Here is a 22,219-nt window from a genome sequence, read left to right on the forward strand (position 1 = left end):
ACTAAAAGAAACAGTATATCAAAATAGGTTAGCAGATAACACATGTGTAGAGTTGGATGTGGATTACAAGAAACAAATATCAATCTATAAAGTATGTTTCTGGACAATAAAGAAACGATGGAAAGATCATAAAGTCGGGTACCATAAGGAGTGAAAGTAAGATTGTTTAGAAACCAAAAGAATTATAAGAACTAGCATAAGCAAGACTCCCCAGGGAAAGTGGCCTTCTCCAAAAAGGGACGTAGCCTGATTTGCTCTGACGTAGTAAGAGGATCTGAAGAGAATTCGATGGACGAACTGCAGAGAGACCAGCAGAAAGACAAAAAGAATTGGGAGGAACATGAGGAAGAGCTTGAGATTCATTGCGGTTCTCTGAACCTCATACCTGTATCGTGGGTAGGAGGAGAGAAAGAGGAGCAGAGATATGATGGCAAAGAGAGTTAGTAGTGTTAGAGGAGGGGCTGAAGACGAGAACAGTATTTCTTCCAACCATCCTCGCTTCCAAGCACCTCCTCTTCTTTCCTTAACAAACCAACCCATCTCTCTCTCTTCCTCTGTCTACTTTACTTTGTATTGTATTGGAAGATTACACAGGCATACATAAGCATCCATATGTATAAATCGTTGAAAACAATTACACCCATTATATTTGAGATAGAAAAGAAAATAGGAAGGAACATATTCCTTTTGAAAAAACCACCGCTCTGCTTTTCACCTTTCGTATCTGCTTTTGAAAAGATACACTAATGGGTATCAAGTATCATGTTCTACTACAAGAATAATGCGAATGATTATATATAAAAAAAAGGCTTATGATTAATGGACAAAAACAAAATGATTAGATGGAAAAAGGGCAGAAAATTAGGTTTTAAGACTAATAAATAAAGGCAATTACAAGAAATTCATATGGTGGGAAACTGGAAGAACAAAGAAAAAGATGATCATAAAGAGAGGCAAAGACAGAAAAGAGGAGGAGCATTCTGATCCATTCGTCTCTATTGCTTTGTCTGAAGTCACATATTTATTCATCGCTCCTCCTAGGCTTTCATCTCCAGACCATCCTGCTCTTGGGTAAACGCAATGGCTATAACCTAAAATCAGGAAAGTCAAAATAAAGAAAAAAGTATTAGCGTGAGGACTAAAATCTAAGAGACAATTTGTATAATCTTTTAAATCTATATTTAAGTTAAAGTAAGTTTTAAAAATTGGAGGTGAGTAACACCTGCAAGTCACAGTCTTGATGTATACAAACAAATATAGGAGAAAATGGTAGACAAATCATGTCAACCCATTCTGTACCTTATTTATATCTAACATCTACCTAAACACAAGTATAGGAGGAACCCAATCTAGATATATAATTACAAAATACAGATGTAATATCATCTTAGACAATATGCTCATCCACCTATCATTGATGAAAGTTGATATTTGGTTTAATTTGGCATGGTCTACTGATTTATGATAATTGGGCTTGTGGCTTTTTGTTCTTTCTTCCAGCAGATCACATGTAGCACGAATCTAGATCACATGTATGGTTTAGAATGCAGTAACGACCTCTTACTAAGATTTGTTTCCACCAAATGCAAACATATGATTGTTATATCAATAAAAAGTGTGTAAAGACTAACACTAGTATAATAAAACCATTGATTGCTCTATTAATTGCAAAAAAAGTTGGAATAATTAGAAGTTCGTGATCCCCAACAATAATGATGATGATGGGAAAGATGAGGAGAAAAACTTACTAGGGTTATTGGATGTAATCCTTGCAGTTTGAGAGAAATCGCAATCCGTAGGGTTTTCAGGAGATTTTTGGAAATACAAGTTCATAGCATAGGCTGTATGAGACATGACATTGTTAGGCTCAAAACACACCCCTCCTGGCGTTATCGGACCACAATCAATTCCCTGTCCACAAACCCAATCTAGACTTGCTTGCAATTGCTCCTCAGTCGCATCCTCCTTTGGCACACACCATCCCACTGATGTTGCTGATTTTCCCAACGGTGGAGACTGTGACGTCTACTATCATCACAAACATCATTCAGTATAAATAGCTAAGAACAATTTCAACAACATGCATTATGCCTGGTTTTTTTATCCATAGGGGTAAACATTGATTATATTAAAAGCCAGTATATATGTTACAAGATCTGGTCCATTACAAATGGTTAATTAAATACCTTTGAGACTAAATCAACAATAATTGGTCATGGTATCATCTAATTACCTGACTACCACTACTACTAGTTTTAGTGAGGCCAATGTCGTAGGCCATGGTAAGATCACGCTTGAAAAGGCCAAAAGATCGCTCGAAGGAAGGACCTGGCTTGAGGTTCTCGTCAAAGAGAGCGAAAATATAAGTGTCGATGGGTTTGCCGGGTCTTAAGGGAGTCCCAACCATAGACCTTAAATGAGCGATTAGGTTCCCATTGTAAGTCTGCGCGTTCTCAACACTGGGACCAACCACGTTACTATCACCGCTCGTTGGCCAGCCTGTTTCTGCCACCACCACTTCCACGTTCTCAAATCCCATCGATTTCAAAGCTGAGTGCACCGCATCAACCTAATCAAATCCCATGTTAAATGGACCAGTATAACTTGTATAGCAAGAAACAAATGCTTCTTCGATTTTACTACAATAAGATTATTTTATTGCAAGTGGAAAAGTAAATAAAGTTCTTTGCTACAAAATCTATTGCGAATATATATGTCATATAGTATTTGGATTCCCAACGTTCAGCTACCAACTTTCACATGTTTTATAATCATTATATAATTACAATAAAAAATTGTAGATCTCGGTGTAACAATAAATTATAACAAATGAACCTACCATGAGACTGAGACCAAATTACATAAAAAAATGCTTTGCTGCCAATTTGATTAAATAATTAGTAATACTGTATACATGATGTTTCAACTGGATTGTATGATTAGATATAAAATAGTCCACCAAATTCAAAACCAAATACTTAGCTATTTTGCATTTTGAAGACAAGTTTGAGAAAGTGTTTATGCCAAACTCATGTTATAAACCTGTTTTATATCAGGTTAACAATAATTTTAACAATTTTCTAATGACTCTAATTTGGTTATTACAGACCCTACTCAACCGACCCGTGAGAGCTAACTGTACTTAATAATTTACCTGAGCATCAAACATGTTCATGTACTTGATTCCGGTATTGGAGTCGACACGTCCAGGGTTGGGCTGGAAGAGGCAAAATGACAGCGTTTCAGGCCTCTGGTCACCCAGGTACGCAAAGAACGGGTACGGGTTGATGACAAAAGGCGACCCGGTTTCGCTAAGAAACTGTAAGATGCCTTTTAAACCGGCCTGATAACCGGGAGCAAACGAACCGGCCGATGGCGGGTCAGATTGACCCAGCACCGTCATGGCATGAACCGTAGACACCTTGATTTTCCCGCCGAGTGAAACCGCCTCAAGGGCCTTTTGGACATTTTGCATCGCCGGAAGAAGCTGGCTTACCAGGTTCAGATCATTCGACAACAGAATCTGCATGAGGTGGGAAGAGATTAGTTTTCTTGTTTTCTCGAGAACATATGAGAAAGTTTTGTGACTGACCTCGTTGCCGACATTGATGAGGATGATGTCGGAGGCGGGATAGAAAGGGAGGACATTGGTGCCGATCCACTGAGAGGCGACGTTGAGATCGGAGGCGAGGGATGGGAGATCTCCATTGGCTACTCCGATGACGATTCCGACGCCGGTTCCGGCCAAGGACTTGATGATGGTGGGATCTGCGCCGTATAGCCTCACTTTTTGAATGGAGGTGGACTGGAGGAGCTTGGCTGCATCAGACGGTGAGGGGAGGTTGTCGGCGAGTAAGCCGTAGTTTACTCCGATAAACGACTCTGCATCTGCCGGCGAGTTGGAGAAGAGAAAGAGGAAGAGAGAGAAGAATAAGATGGAGAGAGCCATGAGAGCAGATGAAATGTTGAGAAGCAAGTGAGATTTTGAAATGTAAAGACTAATTATGAGGAGGGTTAGGTTTTGAACTGTTAGAAGAAACCACACTTCAGTTCAAAAAAGAAAAAGGATAGAACAAAATAGTTTTCAATGTGATAACATTGTCTAAACTAAACCCAAAAATAATATTTGAATCTTTTTCTTAATTATTCCATATAAAAATAATAAGTTAGTTAATTAGAATAATAGGAAGCCTTTTCGGCCTGAATCCCAAATCCAAAATGCTAAAAGTAAATTCACAAAGTTGAATTCAAAATCACCTATTTATTTGCTTCGTTTTTTTTGTTTAGGTTGTTTGGCAAGTTGCTTATTTATTACTCCTTCTGTTTCAAAAAGATAGACGTTTTAGAAAAAAATTGTTTCACAAAGATACATATTTTATATTTTTATGAAAAAATTGTAAACTTCAAAAAAATTAATCGATTTTATTGAATTACTATTAATTAAAAGATATTGAAAATTGCAGAAAACGATACATTTATTATAATGATTTAAAGTGTTTTTTTTAATACTGTAAAAATGGTAGAAAGTCTATCTTTTTGAAATAGAGGAAGTATTACACAAAAATAATAAAAAATATCTCAATATTTAATTAGTTTTTTGTCGGTTAAATAATTAGTTTTTTGGGCAACACTCATTTTAATTAGCTAGTTAATTCAGACAAAATGTGAATGAGAGTAATCAGTTTTTCTCTTTTACGGAATCCCAATGCTCACATGTGCTGGTTTACGACAACGCACGTGCTGACGGCTTTGCCTGGAGACTCCCTGTCTTTTATCATAAATTCATAATCATAGTCTTGTTTGAAAACTTTGAAAACTGCGTTAAGCGTAACACCGTTTCCGTTAATGAAAATATCAATTTTTGAAAAGTTTTCATTTTATAGATAAATTTTGTAGATTTTGGTTTGTGATTTAAAAACTAGGATAATTAGACTATTTTTGGACAGATGAATACTCTTGAAGAAATTTTCATCAATATGTTATATTTTTAAATAATTTTCTTAAAAACTGCTATTTTTGGAAAGTTTTTATTTTATAAATAAATATTGTAGATTTGAGTTTGTGATTTAAAAATTAAGATAACAAGAATATTTGTGGATAATTGAGTATTCTTTTAGAAATTTTCATCACCAAGTTGTATTTTTAAATAATTTTCTTAAAAAATGCTATTTTTGGAAAGTTTTAATTTTTAGAAAAATAATATAGATTTGGGTTTGTGATTTAGAAATTAGGATAACTAGACTATTTGTGGATAGATGAATGCTCTTTAAGAAATTTTCATCAATATGTTGTATTTTTTAATAATTTTCTTAAAAACTGCTATTTTTGGAAAGTTTTTATTTTAAAAAAAAATATTGTAGATTTGGGTTTGTGATTTAAAAATTAGGATAACTAGACTATTTGTGGATAGATGAATACTCTTTAAGAAATTTTCATCAATATGTTGTATTTTTTAATAATTTTCTTAAAAACTGCTATTTTTGGAAAGTTTTCATTTTAAAAAAAATATTGTAGATTTGGGTTTGTGATTTAAAAATTAGGATAACTAGACTATTTGTGGATAGATGAAACTTTAAGAAATTTTCATCAATATGTTGTATTTTTAAATAATTTTCTTAAAAACTGCTATTTTTGGAAAGTTTACATTTTTTTAGAGAAATATTGTAGATTTTAGTTTGTGGTTTAAAAATTAAGATAACATGAATATTTGTGGATAGTTGAGTATTCTTTTAGAAATTTTCATCAACAAGTTGTATTTTAAAAAAATTTCTTAAAAACTTCTATTTTTGGAAAGTTCTCATTTTTAGAGAAATATTGTAGATTTACGTTTGCGATTTAAAAATTAGGATAAAAATAATATTTGTGGATAGATGAGTATAATTTAATAATTTTTCATCGATGTGTTGTATTTTTAAATATATTTTTTTTTAAAACTGCTATATTTGGAAAGTTTTTATTTTATAGATAAATATTGTAGATTTGGGTTTGTGATTTAAAAATTAGGATAACTAGACTATTTGTGTAAATATGAATACTCTTTAAGAAATTTTCATCAATATGTTGTATTTTAAAATAATTCTCTTAAAAACTGTTATTTTTGGAAAGTTTTCATTTTTAGAGAAATAATGTAGATTTGGGTTTGTGGTTTAAAAATTAGGACAACAAGAATATTTGTGGATAGATGAGTATTCTTTCGGAGTTTTTCATCAATATGTTGTATTTTTAAATAATTTTCTTAGAAACTGCTATTTTTGGAAAGTTTTCATTTTTTAGAGAAATATTATAGATTTGACTTTGTGGTTTAAAAATTAAGATAACAAGAATATTTGTGGACAATTGAGTATTCTTTTAGAAATTTTCATCAACAAGTTGTATTTTAAATAATTTTCTTAAGAACTTCTATTTTTGGAAAGTTTTCATTTTTAAGAGAGTTATTGTAGATTTGGGTTTGAGCTTGGCTGTGGCTCGGTGGTTCCAGTTCAGTGGAGAGCTTAGTGACGTCGAAGCTTGAAGCGACGACCTCCGCGAGTTGCAGCCATGGCGGAGGAGAGACGTCGGCTCAGGCGTGGTCAAGGCGAAGAAGAAGAAGTCTGAGCTCGAGCACATCGGATAGACGCAGCGGCATGATGAACCCGCTGGGAAAAGACCCATGTCCCTGTCCAATATCGACTTGGTGGAGCGGGATGCGATGGCCGCTGTGGATGCGATTTTGAGATGTTGACCGGTTTATTCCGGTTTGACCCGGTTTAATTCAATTAAACCAGTTCGAGTTTTGCCTCTCTATAAATAGATTTAGACCTAAAAACCTTATTTTTATCTCATTTTCTCTTGAGACTTTGTCTAAACTTATAAAAGCTTAAATCTTTCTATAATCTAAGGAAGTACTTCATCTTATATTTGTGTTTCTCTTGTTCATTAACATGATTAGCCTTGATCCTTACATGAGTTTAAGGTTTCTCATGGAAATTATTGAGTAGACACATTTTGGATTCATGGGTTAAGGTAGATTAGGGTAATTAAGCTAGATCTAAGGTGTTTTAGTATAGATCCATCTTGTTCTTTGCTAGTAGAGTGCTTTTAATGCAACTTTAGAGTTGACCGCTCTAAAGTTGAGCTCTAGGCATTTCATACCCGGAAGATGTTTGATGAAATGCCTGAACCAACTCTCCTAAGCTTTTAGCATTTTTTACCAAAGGAATTTGTTGTTAAAGGTGTTAAGATGGCTAGTAGACTTGAAATTAATGATTACTTAGATAACATTCAACCAAAGGAATTTGATGCTTGAGTTATCTTAGTAAATGAACATTCATCTAGGGATAGAGTTTGTTTAGGATTGTGTCTAGGTCTAAGGTAGATAGATTGATTGAAAGTTACCACTTTGGATTGAACCTTGATCACCTTATATCAATTATCCTTACCCATGAATCCATCCTTAGCATTTGATTTGAGTTCTTGCACTCATTTCTTGATTGGATTTGAGATCACCTTGTTTATATTTCTAGGATATTAGCTTGTTACAAATCATCCATCATCTTGTTTGCTTAGATTAAAAAAGCTTGTGTATTCTTGGTGTTATAGATCACTAGTTCCTTGTGGATTCGATCCTAAAATGCTACAATGACATACCATTCGATTGTGGTATTGTTGGCACATTAGGTTAATTGGTGTGTGCTTAAACGCGTAATCAAAAGTTTTCATTTTTTTAAGAAATATAGTAGATTTGAGTTTGTGGTTTAAAAATTAAAATAACAAGAATATTTGTGGATAATTGAGTATTCTTTTAGAAATTTTCATCACCAAGTTGTATTTTTAAATAATTTTCTTAAAAACTAATATTTTTTTAAAATTTTCATTTTACAGATAAATATTGTAGATTTGGGTTTGTGATTTAAAAATTAGGATAACAAGAATATTTGTGGATAGATGAGTATTATTTAAGAATTTTTCATCAATGTTTTGAATTTTTAGATAATTTTCTTAAAAACTCCTATTTTTGGAAAGTTTTCATTTTTTAAAGAAATATAATAGATTTGAGTTTGTGGTTTAAAAATAAAGATAACAAGAATATTTGTGGATAATTGAGTATTCTTTTAGAAATTTTCATCACCAAGTTGTATTTTTAAATAATTTTCTTAAAAACTGCTATTTTTAGAAAGTTTTCATCTTATAGATAAATATTGTAGATTTGAGTTTGTGATTTAGAACTTAGGATAACTAGACTATTTGTGGATAGATGAACACTCTTTAAGAATTTTTCATCAATAGGTTGTATTTTTAAAAAAACTTCTTAAAACTGCTATTTTTGGAAAGTTTTCATTTTATAGATAAATATTGTAGATTTGGGTTTGTGATTTAAAATTAGGATAACCAGAATATTTGTGGATAGATGAGTATTATTTAAGAATTTTTCATCAATGTGTTGTATTTTTAGATAATTTTATTAAAAACTGCTATTTTAGGAAAGTTTTCATTTTTTTAAAGAAATATAGTAGATTTGAGTTTGTGGTTTAAAAATTAAGATAACAAGAATATTTGTGGATAATTGAGTATTCTTTTAGAAAATTTCATCACCAAGTTGTATTTTTAAATAATTTCTTAAAAACTGCTATTTTTAGAAAGTTTTCATTTTATAGATAAATATTCTAGATTTGGGTTTGTGATTTAGAACTTAGGATAACTAGACTATTTGTGGATAGATGAAAACTCTTTAAAAAAATTTCATCAATAGGTTGTATTTTTAAATAATTTTCTTAAAAACTGCTGTTTTTGGAAAGTTTTCATTTTATAGATAAATATTGTAGATTTGAGTTTGTGATTTAGAACTTAGGATAACTAGACTATTTGTGGATAGATGAACACTCTTTAAGAATTTTTCATAAATTTGTTGTATTTTTAAATAATTTTCTTAAAATTGCTATTTTTGGAAAGTTTTCATTTTTTAAAGAAATATAGTAGATTTGAGTTTGTGGTTTAAAAATTAAGATAACAAGAATATTTGTGGATAATTGAGTATTCTTTTAGAAATTTTCATCACCAAGTTGTATTTTTAAATAGTTTTCTTAAAAACTGCTATTTCTGGAAAGTTTTCATTTTATAGATAAATATTGTAGATTTGGGTTTGTGATTTAAAAATTAGGATAACAAGAATATTTGTGGATAGATGAGTATTATTTAAGAATTTTTCATCAATGTGTTGTATTTTTAGATAATTTTCTTAAAAACTGCTATTTTTGAAAACTTTTCATATTTTTAAAGAAATATAGTAGATTTGAGTTTGTGGTTTAAAAATTAAGATAACAAGAATATTTGTGGATAATTGAGTATTCTTTTAGAAATTTTCATCAATAGGTTGTATTTTTAAATAATTTTCTTAAAAACTGCTAGTTTTGGAAAGTTTTCATTTTATAGATAAATATTGTAGATTTGGGTTTGTGATTTAGAACTTAGGATAAATAGACTATTTGTGGAAAGATGAACACTCTTTAAGAATTTTTCATCAATAGGTTGTATTTTTAAATAATTTTCTTAAAAACTGCTATTTTTGGAAAGTTTTCATTTTATAGATAAATATTGTAGATTTGAGTTTGTGATTTAGAACTTAGGATAACTAGACTATTTGTGGATAGATGAACACTATTTAAGAATTTTTCATAAATTTGTTGTATTTTTAAATAATTTTCTAAAAAATTGCTATTTTTGGAAAGTTTTCATTTTTTAAAGAAATATAATAGATTTGAGTTTGTGGTTTAAAAATTAAGTTAACAAGAATATTTGTGGATAATTGAGTATTCTTTTAGAAATTTTCATCACCAAGTTGTATTTTTAAATAATTTTCTAAAAAACTGCTAATTTTGGAAAGTTTTCATTTTATAGATAAATATTGTAGATTTGGGTTTGTGATTTAAAAATTAGGATAACAAGAATATTTGTGGATACATGAGTATTATATAAGAATTTTTCATCAATCTGTTGTATTTTTAGATAATTTTCTTAAAAACTGCTATTTTTGGAAAGTTTTCATTTTTTTAAAGAAATATAGTAGATTTGAGTTTGTGGTTTAAAAATTAAGATAACAAGAATATTTGTGGATAATTGAGTATTCTTTTAGAAATTTTCATCACCATAGTTGTATTTTTAAATAGTTTTCTTAAAAACTGCTATTTTTGGAAAGTTTTCATTTTATAGATAAATATTATAGATTTGGGTTTGTGATTTAAAAATTAGGATAACAAGAATATTTGTGGATAGATGAGTATTATTTAAGAATTTTTCATCAATGTGTTGTATTTTTAGATAATTTTCTTAAAAACTGCTATTTTTGGAAAGTTTTCATTTTTTTAAAGAAATATAGTAGATTTGAGTTTGTGGTTTAAAAATTAAGATAACAATAATATTTGTGGATAATTGTGTATTCGTTTAGAAATTTTCATCACCAAGTTGTATTTTTAAATAATTTTCTTAAAAACTGCTATTTTTGGAAAGTTTTCATTTTATAGATAAATATTGTAGATTTGGGTTTGTGATTTATAACTTAGGATAACTAGACTATTTGTGGATAGATGAACACTCTTTAAGAATTTTTCATAAATTTGTTGTATTTTTAAATAATTGCTACTTTTGGAATGTTTTCATTTTTTAAAGAAATATAGTAGATTTGAGTTTGTGGTTTAAAAATTAAGATAACAAGAATATTTGTGGATAATTGAGTATTCTTTTAGAAATTTTCATCACCAAGTTGTATTTTTAAATAGTTTTCTTAAAAACTGCTATTTTTGGAAAGTTTTCATTTTATAGATAAATATTGTAGATTTGGGTTTGTGATTTAAAAATTAGGATAACAAGAATATTTGTGGATAGATGAGTATTATTTAAGAATTTTTCATCAATGTTTTGAATTTTTAGATAATTTTCTTAAAAACTCTTATTTTTGGAAAGTTTTCATTTTTTAAAGAAATATAATAGATTTGAGTTTGTGGTTTAAAAATAAAGATAACAAGAATATTTGTGGATAATTGAGTATTCTTTTAGAAATTTTCATCACCAAGTTGTATTTTTAAATAATTTTCTTAAAAACTGCTATTTTTGGAAAGTTTTCATTTTATAGATAAATATTGTAGATTTGGGTTTGTGATTTATAACTTAGGATAACTAGACTATTTGTGGATAGATGAACACTCTTTAAGAATTTTTCATAAATTTGTTGTATTTTTAAATAATTTTCTAAAAAATTGCTACTTTTGGAATGTTTTCATTTTTTAAAGAAATATAGTAGATTTGAGTTTGTGGTTTAAAAATTAAGATAACAAGAATATTTGTGGATAATTGAGTATTCTTTTAGAAATTTTCATCACCAAGTTGTATTTTTAAATAGTTTTCTTAAAAACTGCTATTTCTGGAAAGTTTTCATTTTATAGATAAATATTGTAGATTTGGGTTTGTGATTTAAATATTAGGATAACAAGAATATTTGTGGATAGATGAGTATTATTTAAGAATTTTTCATCAATGTTTTGAATTTTTAGATAATTTTCTTAAAAACTCTTATTTTTGGAAAGTTTTCATTTTTTAAAGAAATATAATAGATTTGAGTTTGTGGTTTAAAAATAAAGATAACAAGAATATTTGTGGATAATTGAGTATTCTTTTAGAAATTTTCATCACCAAGTTGTATTTTTAAATAATTTTCTTAAAAACTGCTATTTTTAGAAAGTTTTCATTTTATAGATAAATATTGTAGATTTGAGTTTGTGATTTAGAACTTAGGATAACTAGACTATTTGTGGATAGATGAACACTCTTTAAGAATTTTTCATCAATAGGTTGTATTTTTAAAAAAACTTCTTAAAAACTGCTATTTTTGGAAAGTTTTCATTTTATAGATAAATATTGTAGATTTGGGTTTGTGATTTAAAATTAGGATAACCAGAATATTTGTGGATAGATGAGTATTATTTAAGAATTTTTCATCAATGTGTTGTATTTTTAAATAATTTTCTAAAAAATTGCTATTTTTGGAAAGTTTTCATTTTTTAAAGAAATATAATAGATTTGAGTTTGTGGTTTAAAAATTAAGATAACAAGAATATTTGTGGATAATTGAGTATTCTTTTAGAAATTTTCATCAATAGGTTGTATTTTTAAATAATTTTCTTAAAAACTGCTAGTTTTGGAAAGTTTTCATTTTATAGATAAATATTGTAGATTTGGGTTTGTGATTTAGAACTTAGGATAAATAGACTATTTGTGGAAAGATGAACACTCTTTAAGAATTTTTCATCAATAGGTTGTATTTTAAATAATTTTCTTAAAAACTGCTATTTTGGAAAGTTTTCATTTTATAGATAAATATTGTAGATTTGGGTTTGTGATTTATAACTTAGGATAACTAGACTATTTGTGGATAGATGAACACTCTTTAAGAATTTTTCATAAATTTGTTGTATTTTAAATAATTTTCTAAAAAATTGCTATTTTTGGAAAGTTTTCATTTTTTAAAGAAAATATATAGATTTGAGTTTGTGGTTTAAAAATTAAGTTAACAAGAATATTTGTGGATAATTGAGTATTCTTTTAGAAATTTTCATCACCAAGTTGTATTTTTAAATAATTTTCTAAAAAACTGCTATTTTGGAAAGTTTTCATTTTATAGATAAATATTGTAGATTTGGGTTTGTGATTTAAAAATTAGGATAACAAGAATATTTGTGGATACATGAGTATTATATAAGAATTTTTCATCAATCTGTTGTATTTTTAGATAATTTTCTTAAAAACTGCTATTTTTGGAAAGTTTTCATTTTTTTAAAGAAATATAGTAGATTTGAGTTTGTGGTTTAAAAATTAAGATAACAAGAATATTTGTGGATAATTGAGTATTCTTTTAGAAATTTTCATCACCAAGTTGTATTTTTAAATAATTTTCTTAAAAACTACTAATTTTGGAAAGTTTTCATTTTATAGATAAATATTATAGATTTGGGTTTGTGATTTAAAAATTAGGATAACAAGAATATTTGTGGATAGATGAGTATTATTTAAGAATTTTTCATCAATGTGTTGTATTTTTAGATAATTTTCTTAAAAACTGCTATTTTTGGAAAGTTTTCATTTTTTTAAAGAAATATAGTAGATTTGAGTTTGTGGTTTAAAAATTAAGATAACAAGAATATTTGTGGATAATTGAGTATTCTTTTAGAAATTTTCATCACCAAGTTGTATTTTTAAATAATTTTCTTAAAAACTGCTATTTTTGGAAAGTTTTCATTTTATAGATAAATATTGTAGATTTGGGTTTGTGATTTAAAAATTAGGATAACTAGACTATTTGTGGATAGATGAACACTCTTTAAGAATTTTTCATAAATTTGTTGTATTTTTAAATAATTTTCTAAAAAATTGCTATTTTTGGAAAGTTTTCATTTTTTAAAGAAATATAGTAGATTTGAGTTTGTGGTTTAAAAATTAAGATAACAAGAATATTTGTGGATAATTGAGTATTCTTTTAGAAATTTTCATCACCAAGTTGTATTTTTAAATAATTTTCTTAAAAACTGCTATTTTTGGAAAGTTTTCATTTTATAGATAAATATTGTAGATTTGGGTTTGTGATTTAAAAATTAGGATAACAAGAATATTTGTGGATAGATGAGTATTATTTAAGAATTTTTCATCAATGTGTTGTATTTTTAGATAATTTTCTTAAAAACTGCTATTTTTGGAAAGTTTTCATTTTTAAAGAAATATAGTAGATTTGAGTTTGTGGTTTAAAAATTAAGATAACAAGAATATTTGTGGATAATTGAGTATTCTTTTAGAATTTTCATCACCAAGTTGTATTTTTAAATAATTTTTAAAAAACTGCTATTTTTGGAAAGTTTTCATTTTATAGATAAATATTGTAGATTTGGGTTTGTGATTTAAAAATTAGGATAACAACTATTTGTGGATAGATGAACACTCTTTAAGAATTTTTCATCAATTTGTTGTATTTTTAAATAATTTTCTAAAAAACTGCTATTTTTGGAAAGTTTTCATTTTTTAAAGAAATATAGTAGATTTGAGTTTGTGGTTTAAAAATTAAGATAACAAGAATATTTGTGGATAATTGAGTATTCTTTTAGAATTTTCATCACCAAGTTGTATTTTTAAATAATTTTCTTAAAAACTGCTATTTTGGAAAGTTTTCATTTTATAGATAAATATTGTAGATTTGGGTTTGTGATTTAAAAATTAGGATAACAAGAATATTTGTGGATAGATGAGTATTATTTAAGAATTTTTCATCAATGTTTTTATTTTTAAATAATTTTCTTAAAAACTGCTATTTTTGGAAAGTTTTCATTTTTAAGAAATATTGTAGATTTGAGTTTGTGATTTAAAAATTAGGATAACAGAATATTTGTGGATAATGAGTATCTTTTAGAAATTTTCATCACCAAGTTGTATTTTTAAATAATTTTCTTAAAAAACTGCTATTTTTGGAAAGTTTTCATTTTATAGATAAATATTGTAGATTTGAGTTTGTGATTTAAAAATTAGGATAACAAGAATATTTGTGGATAGATGAGTACTCTTTAAGAATTTTCATCAATAGGTTGTATTTTTAAAAATTTTCTTAAAAACTGCTATTTTTGGAAAGTTTTCATTTTATAGATAAATATTGTAGATTTGGGTTTGTGATTTAAAATTAGGATAACAAGAATATTTGTGGATAGATGAGTATTATTTAAGAATTTTTCATCAATGTGTTGTATTTTTAGATAATTTTCTTAAAAACTGCTATTTTGGAAAGTTTTCATTTTTTTAAAGAAATATAGTAGATTTGAGTTTGTGGTTTAAAAATTAAGATAACAAGAATATTTGTGGATAATTGAGTATTCTTTAGAAATTTTCATCACCAAGTTGTATTTTTAAATAGTTTTCTTAAAAACTGCTATTTTTGGAAAGTTTTCATTTTATAGATAAATATTGTAGATTTGGGTTTGTGATTTAGAACTTAGGATAAATAGACTATTTGTGGATAGATGAACACTCTTTAAGAATTTTTCATCAATAGGTTGTATTTTTAAATAATTTTCTTAAAAACTGCTATTTTTGGAAAGTTTTCATTTTATAGATAAATATTGTAGATTTGGGTTTGTGATTTAGAACTTAGGATAACTAGACTATTTGTGGATAGATGAACACTCTTTAAGAATTTTTCATAAATTTGTTGTATTTTTAAATAATTTTCTAAAAAATTGCTATTTTTGGAAAGTTTTCATTTTTTAAAGAAATATAGTAGATTTGAGTTTGTGGTTTAAAAATTAAGATAACAAGAATATTTGTGGATAATTGAGTATTCTTTTAGAAATTTTCATCACCAAGTTGTATTTTTAAATAATTTTCTTAAAAACTGCTATTTTTGGAAAGTTTTCATTTTATAGATAAATATTGTAGATTTGGGTTTGTGATTTAAAAATTAGGATAACAAGAATATTTGTGGATAGATGAGTATTATTTAAGAATTTTTCATCAATGTGTTGTATTTTTAGATAATTTTCTTAAAAACTGCTACTTTTGGAAAGTTTTCATTTTTTAAAGAAATATAGTAGAGTTGAGTTTGTGGTTTAAAAATTAAGATAACAAGAATATTTGTGGATAATTGAGTATTCTTTTAGAAATTTTCATCACCAAGTTGTGTTTTTAAATAGTTTTCTTAAAAACTGCTATTTTTGGAAAGTTTTCATTTTATAGATAAATATTGTAGATTTGGGTTTGTGATTTAAAAATTAGGATAACAAGAATATTTGTGGATATATGAGTATTATTTAAGAATTTTTCATCAATGTGTTTTATTTTTAGATAATTTTCTTAAAAACTGCTATTTTTGGAAAGTTTTGATTTTTTAAAGAAATATAGTAGATTTGAGTTTGTGGTTTAAAAATTAAGATAACAAGAATATTTGTGGATAATTGAGTATTCTTTTAGAAATTTTCATCACCAAGTTGTATTTTTAAATAATTTTCTTAAAAACTGCTATTTTTGGAAAGTTTTCATTTTATAGATAAATATTGTAGATTTGAGTTTGTGATTTAGAACTTAGGATAACTAGACTATTTGTGGATAGATGAACACTCTTTAAGAATTTTTCATCAATAGGTTGTATTTTTAAATAATTTTCTTAAAAACTGCTATTTTTGGAAAGTTTTCATTTTATAGATAAATATTGTAGATTTGGGTTTGTGATTTATAACTTAGGATAACTAGACTATTTGTGGATAGATGAACACTCTTTAAGAATTTTTCATAAATTTGTTGTATTTTTAAATAATTTTCTAAAAAATTGCTATTTTTGGAATGTTTTCATTTTTAAAGAAATATAGTAGATTTGAGTTTGTGGTTTAAAAATTAAGATAACAAGAATATTTGTGGATAATTGAGTATTCTTTTAGAAATTTTCATCACCAAGTTGTATTTTTAAATAGTTTTTTCTTAAAAACTGCTATTTTTGGAAAGTTTTCATTTTATAGATAAATATTGTAGATTTGGGTTTGTGATTTAAAAATTAGGATAACAAGAATATTTGTGGACAGATGAGTATTATTTAAGAATTTTTCATCAATGTGTTGTATTTTTAGATAATTTTCTTAAAAACTGCTATTTTTGAAAAGTTTTCATTTTTTTAAAGAAATATAGTAGATTTGAGTTTGTGGTTTAAAAATTAAGATAACAAGAATATTTGTGGATAATTGAGTATTCTTTTAGAAATTTTCATCACCAAGTTGTATTTTTAAATAATTTTCTTAAAAACTGCTAGTTTTGGAAAGTTTTCATTTTATAGATAAATATTGTAGATTTGGGTTTGTGATTTAGAACTTAGGATAAATAGACTATTTGTGGATAGATGAACACTCTTTAAGAATTTTTCATCAATAGATTGTATTTTTAAATAATTTTCTTAAAAACTGCTATTTTTGGAAAGTTTTCATTTTATAGATAAATATTGTAGATTTGGGTTTGTGATTTATAACTTAGGATAACTAGACTATTTGTGGATAGATGAACACTCTTTAAGAATTTTTCATAAATTTGTTGTATTTTTAAATAATTTTCTTAAAAACTGCTATTTTAGGAAAGTTTTCATTTTTTTAAAGAAATATAGTAGATTTGAGTTTGTGGTTTAAAAATTAAGATAACAAGAATATTTGTGGATAATGAGTATTCTTTTAGAAATTTTCATCACCAAGTTGTATTTTTAATAATTTTTTTAAAAACTGCTATTTTTGGAAAGTTTTCATTTTATAGATAAATATTGTAGATTTGGGTTTGTGATTTAAATTAGGATAACAAGAATATTTGTGGATAGATGAGTATTATTTAAGAATTTTTCATCAATGTGTTGTATTTTTAGATAATTTTCTTAAAAACTGCTATTTTGGAAAGTTTTCATTTTTTTAAAGAAATATAGTAGATTTGAGTTTGTGGTTTAAAAATTAAGATAACAAGAATATTTGTGGATAATTGAGTATTCTTTTAGAAATTTTCATCACCAGTTGTATTTTTAAATAATTTTCTTAAAACTGCTATTTTTGGAAAGTTTTCATTTTATAGATAAATATTGTAGATTTGGTTTGTGATTTAGAACTTAGGATAAATAACTATTTGTGGATAGATGAACACTCTTTAAGAATTTTTCATCAATAGATTGTATTTTTAAATAATTTTCTTAAAAACTGCTATTTTTGGAAAGTTTTCATTTTTATAGATAAATTTGTAGATTTGGGTTTGTGATTTAAACTTAGGATAACAAGACTATTTGTGGATAGATGAACACTCTTTAAGAATTTTTCATAAATTTGTTGTATTTTTAAATAATTTTCTAAAAAATTGCTATTTTGGAAAGTTTTCATTTTTTAAAGAATATAGTAGATTTGAGTTTGTGTTTAAAAATTAAGATAAAAAAGATATTTGTGGATAATTGAGTATTCTTTTAGAAATTTTCATCACCAAGTTGTATTTAAATAATTTTCTTAAAAACTGCTATTTTTGGAAAGTTTTCATTTTATAGATAAATATTGTAGATTTGGGTTTGTGATTTAAAAATTAGGATAACAAGACTATTTGTGGATAGATGAGTACTCTTTAAGAATTTTTCATCAATTTGTTGTATTTTTAAATAATTTTCTAAAAAAATGCTATTTTTGGAAAGTTTTCATTTTTTAAAGAAATATAGTAGATTTGAGTTTGTGGTTTAAAAATTAAGATAACAAGAATATTTGTGGATAATAGAGTATTTTTTAGAATTTTCATCACCAAGTTGTATTTTTAAATAATTTTTTTTAAAACTGCTATTTTTGGAAAGTTTTCATTTTATAGATAAATATTGTAGATTTGGGTTTGTGATTTAAAAATTAGGATAACAAAATATTTGTGGATAGATGAGTATTATTTAAGAATTTTTCATCAATGTGTTGTATTTTTAAATAATTTTCTTAAAAACTGCTATTTTGGAAAGTTTTCATTTTTTAAAGAAATATAGTAGATTTGAGTTTGTGGTTTAAAATTAAGATAACAAGAATATTTGTGGATAATTGAGTATTCTTTTAGAAATTTTCATCAATAGGTTGTATTTTAAATAATTTTCTTAAAAACTGCTATTTTTGGAAAGTTTTCATTTTATAGATAAATATTGTAGATTTGGGTTTGTGATTAGAACTTAGGATAAATAGACTATTTGTGGATAGATGAACACTCTTTAAGAATTTTTCATCAATAGGTTGTATTTTTAAATAATTTTCTTAAAAACTGCTTTTTGGAAAGTTTTCATTTTATAGATAAATATTGTAGATTTGAGGTTGTGATTTAGAACTTAGGATAACTAGACTATTTGTGGATAGATGAACACTCTTAAGAATTTTTCATAAATTGTTGTATTTTAAATAATTTTCTAAAAAATTGCTATTTTTGGAAAGTTTTCATTTTTTAAAGAAATATAGTAGATTTGAGTTTGTGGTTTAAAAATTAAGATAACAAGAATATTTGTGGATAATTGAGTATTCTTTTAGAAATTTCATCACCAAGTTGTATTTTAAATAATTTTCTAAAAAACTGCTATTTTGGAAAGTTTTCATTTTATAGATAAATATTGTAGATTTGGGTTGTGATTTAAAAATTAGGATAACAAGAATATTTGTGGATACATGAGTATTATTTAAGAATTTTTCATCAATCTGTTGTATTTTTAGATATTTTCTTAAAACTGCTTTTTGGAAAGTTTCATTTTTTTAAAGAATATAGTAGATTTGAGTTTGTGGTTTAAAAATTAAGATAACAAGAATATTTGTGGATAATTGAGTATTCTTTTAGAAATTTTCATCACCAAGTTGTATTTTTAAATAATTTTCTTAAAAACTGCTATTTTTGGAAAGTTTTCATTTTATAGATAAATATTGTAGATTTGGGTTTGTGATTTAAAAATTAGGATAACAAGAATATTTGTGGATAGATGAGTATTATTTAAGAATTTTTCATCAATGTGTTGTATTTTTAGATAATTTTCTTAAAAACTGCTATTTTTGGAAAGTTTTCATTTTTTTAAAGAAATATAGTAGATTTGAGTTTGTGGTTTAAAAATTAAGATAACAAGAATATTTGTGGATAATTGAGTATTCTTTTAGAAATTTTCATCACCAAGTTGTATTTTTAAATAATTTTCTTAAAAACTGCTATTTTTGGAAAGTTTTCATTTTATAGATAAATATTGTAGATTTGAGTTTGTGATTTAGAACTTAGGATAACTAGACTATTTGTGGATAGATGAACACTCTTTAAGAATTTTCATCAATAGGTGTATTTTTAAATAATTTTCTTAAAAACTGCTATTTTTGGAAAGTTTTCATTTTATAGATAAATATTGTAGATTTGGTTTGTGATTTATAACTTAGGATAACTAGACTATTTGTGGATAGATGAACACTCTTTAAGAATTTTTCATAAATTTGTTGTATTTTTAATAATTTCTAAAAATTGCTATTTTTGGAAAGTTTCATTTTTTTAAAGAAATATAGTAGATTTGAGTTGTGGTTTAAAAATTAAGATAACAAGAATATTTGTGGATAATTGAGTATTCTTTTAGAAATTTTCATCACCAAGTTGTATTTTTAAATAGTTTCTTAAAAACTGCTATTTTTGGAAAGTTTTCATTTTATAGATAAATATTGTAGATTTGGGTTTGTGATTTAAAAATTAGGATAACAAGAATATTTGTGGATAGATGAGTATTATTTAAGATTTTTCATCAATGTGTTGTATTTTTAGATAATTTTCTTAAAAAACTGCTATTTTTGGAAAGTTTCATTTTTTTAAAGAAATATAGTAGATTTGAGTTTGTGGTTTAAAAATTAGATAACAAGAATATTTGTGGATAATTGAGTATTCTTTTAGAAATTTTCATCACCAAGTTGTATTTTTAAATAATTTTCTTAAAAACTGCTAGTTTTGGAAAGTTTTCATTTTATAGATAAATATTGTAGATTTGGGTTGTGATTTAGAAATTAGGATAAATAGACTATTTGTGGATAGATGAACACTCTTAAGAATTTTCATCAATAGTTGTATTTTTAAATAATTTTCTTAAAAACTGCTATTTTTGGAAAGTTTTCATTTTATAGATAAATATTGTAGATTTGGGTTGTGATTTAGAACTTAGGATAACTAGACTATTTGTGGATAGATGAACACTCTTTAAGAATTTTTCATAAATTTGTTGTATTTTTAAATAATTTTCTAAAAAATTGCTATTTTTGGAAAGTTTTCATTTTTTAAAGAAATATAGTAGATTTGAGTTTGTGGTTTAAAAATGAAGATAACAAGAATATTTGTGGATAATAGAGTATTCTTTTAGAAATTTTCATCACCAAGTTGTATTTTTAAATAGTTTTTTTAAAAACTGCTATTTTTGGAAAGTTTTCATTTTATAGATAAATATTGTAGATTTGGGTTTGTGATTCAAAAATTAGGATAACAAGAATATTTGTGGACAGATTGAGTATTATTTAAGAATTTTTATCAATGTGTTGTATTTTTAGATAATTTTCTTAAAAACTGCTATTTTTGGAAAGTTTTCATTTTTTTAAAGAAATATAGTAGATTTGAGTTTGTGGTTTAAAAATTAAGATAACAAGAATATTTGTGGATAATTGAGTATTCTTTTAGAAATTTTCATCACCAAGTTGTATTTTTAAATAATTTTCTTAAAAACTACTAATTTTGGAAAGTTTTCATTTTATAGATAAATATTGTAGATTTGGGTTTGTGATTTAGAACTTAGGATAAATAGACTATTTGTGGATAGATGAACACTCTTTAAGAATTTTTCATCAATAGATTGTATTTTTAAATAATTTTCTTAAAAACTGCTATTTTTGGAAAGTTTTCATTTTATAGATAAATATTGTAGATTTGGGTTTGTGATTTATAACTTAGGATAACTAGACTATTTGTGGATAGATGAACACTCTTTAAGAATTTTTCATAAATTTGTTGTATTTTTAAATAATTTTCTAAAAAATTGCTATTTTTGGAAAGTTTTCATTTTTTAAAGAAATATAGTAGATTTGAGTTTGTGTTTAAAAATTAAGATAACAAGAATATTTGTGGATAATGAGTATTCTTTTAGAAATTTTCATCACCAGTTGTATTTTTAAATAATTTTCTTAAAAACTGCTATTTTTGGAAAGTTTTCATTTTATAGATAAATATTGTAGATTTTGTTTGTGATTTAAAAATTAGGATAACAAGAATATTTGTGGATAGATGAGTATCTTTAAGAATTTTTCATCAATTGTTGTATTTTTAAATAATTTCTTAAAAACTGCTATTTTGGAAAGTTTTCATTTTTAAAGAATATAGTAGATTTGAGTTTGTGGTTTAAAAATTAAGATAACAAGAATATTTGTGGATAATTGAGTATTCTTTTAGAATTTTCATCACCAAGTTGTATTTTTTAATAGTTTTTTTTAAAAACTGCTATTTTGGAAAGTTTTCATTTTATAGATAAATATTGTAGATTTGGGTTTGTGATTTAAAATTAGGATAACAAGAATATTTGTGGATAGATGAGTATTATTTAAGAATTTTTCATCAATGTGTTGTATTTTTAGATAATTTTCTTAAAAACTGCTATTTTTGAAAGTTTTCATTTTTTTAAAGAAATATAGTAGATTTGAGTTTGTGGTTT

General features: G+C 25.6%; 2 protein-coding genes across 3 annotated transcripts; both read right to left on the reverse strand.

The window, feature by feature from the left end:
* On the reverse strand, positions 1–789 carry LOC103848006. Its single transcript, XM_009125000.3, has one exon. The coding sequence runs from the start codon at positions 538–540 to the stop codon at positions 127–129; it is 414 nt and encodes a 137-aa protein (XP_009123248.1). The 5' UTR covers positions 541–789; the 3' UTR covers positions 1–126.
* Positions 790–816: 27 nt separating this feature from the next.
* LOC103848007 (glucan endo-1,3-beta-glucosidase 7) lies at positions 817–5,181 on the reverse strand. 2 transcript variants are annotated; one of them, XM_009125001.3, is made up of 5 exons: positions 3,593–5,181; positions 3,155–3,523; positions 2,234–2,569; positions 1,749–2,025; positions 817–1,091 (listed from the first exon to the last, which is right to left on the reverse strand). In XM_009125001.3, the coding sequence occupies exons 1-5, from the start codon at positions 3,947–3,949 to the stop codon at positions 892–894; spliced, it is 1,539 nt and encodes a 512-aa protein (XP_009123249.1). In that variant the 5' UTR covers positions 3,950–5,181; the 3' UTR covers positions 817–891. The 2 variants fall into 2 exon arrangements, with proteins under 2 accessions (XP_009123249.1, XP_033134127.1); XM_033278236.1 differs by having other exon boundaries at positions 3,155–5,181.
* Positions 5,182–22,219: the final 17,038 nt, after the last annotated feature.

Source organism: Brassica rapa, chromosome A09 (genome assembly GCF_000309985.2).
Source record: "Brassica rapa cultivar Chiifu-401-42 chromosome A09, CAAS_Brap_v3.01, whole genome shotgun sequence".
NCBI classification, from domain to species: Eukaryota; Viridiplantae; Streptophyta; class Magnoliopsida; order Brassicales; family Brassicaceae; genus Brassica; species Brassica rapa.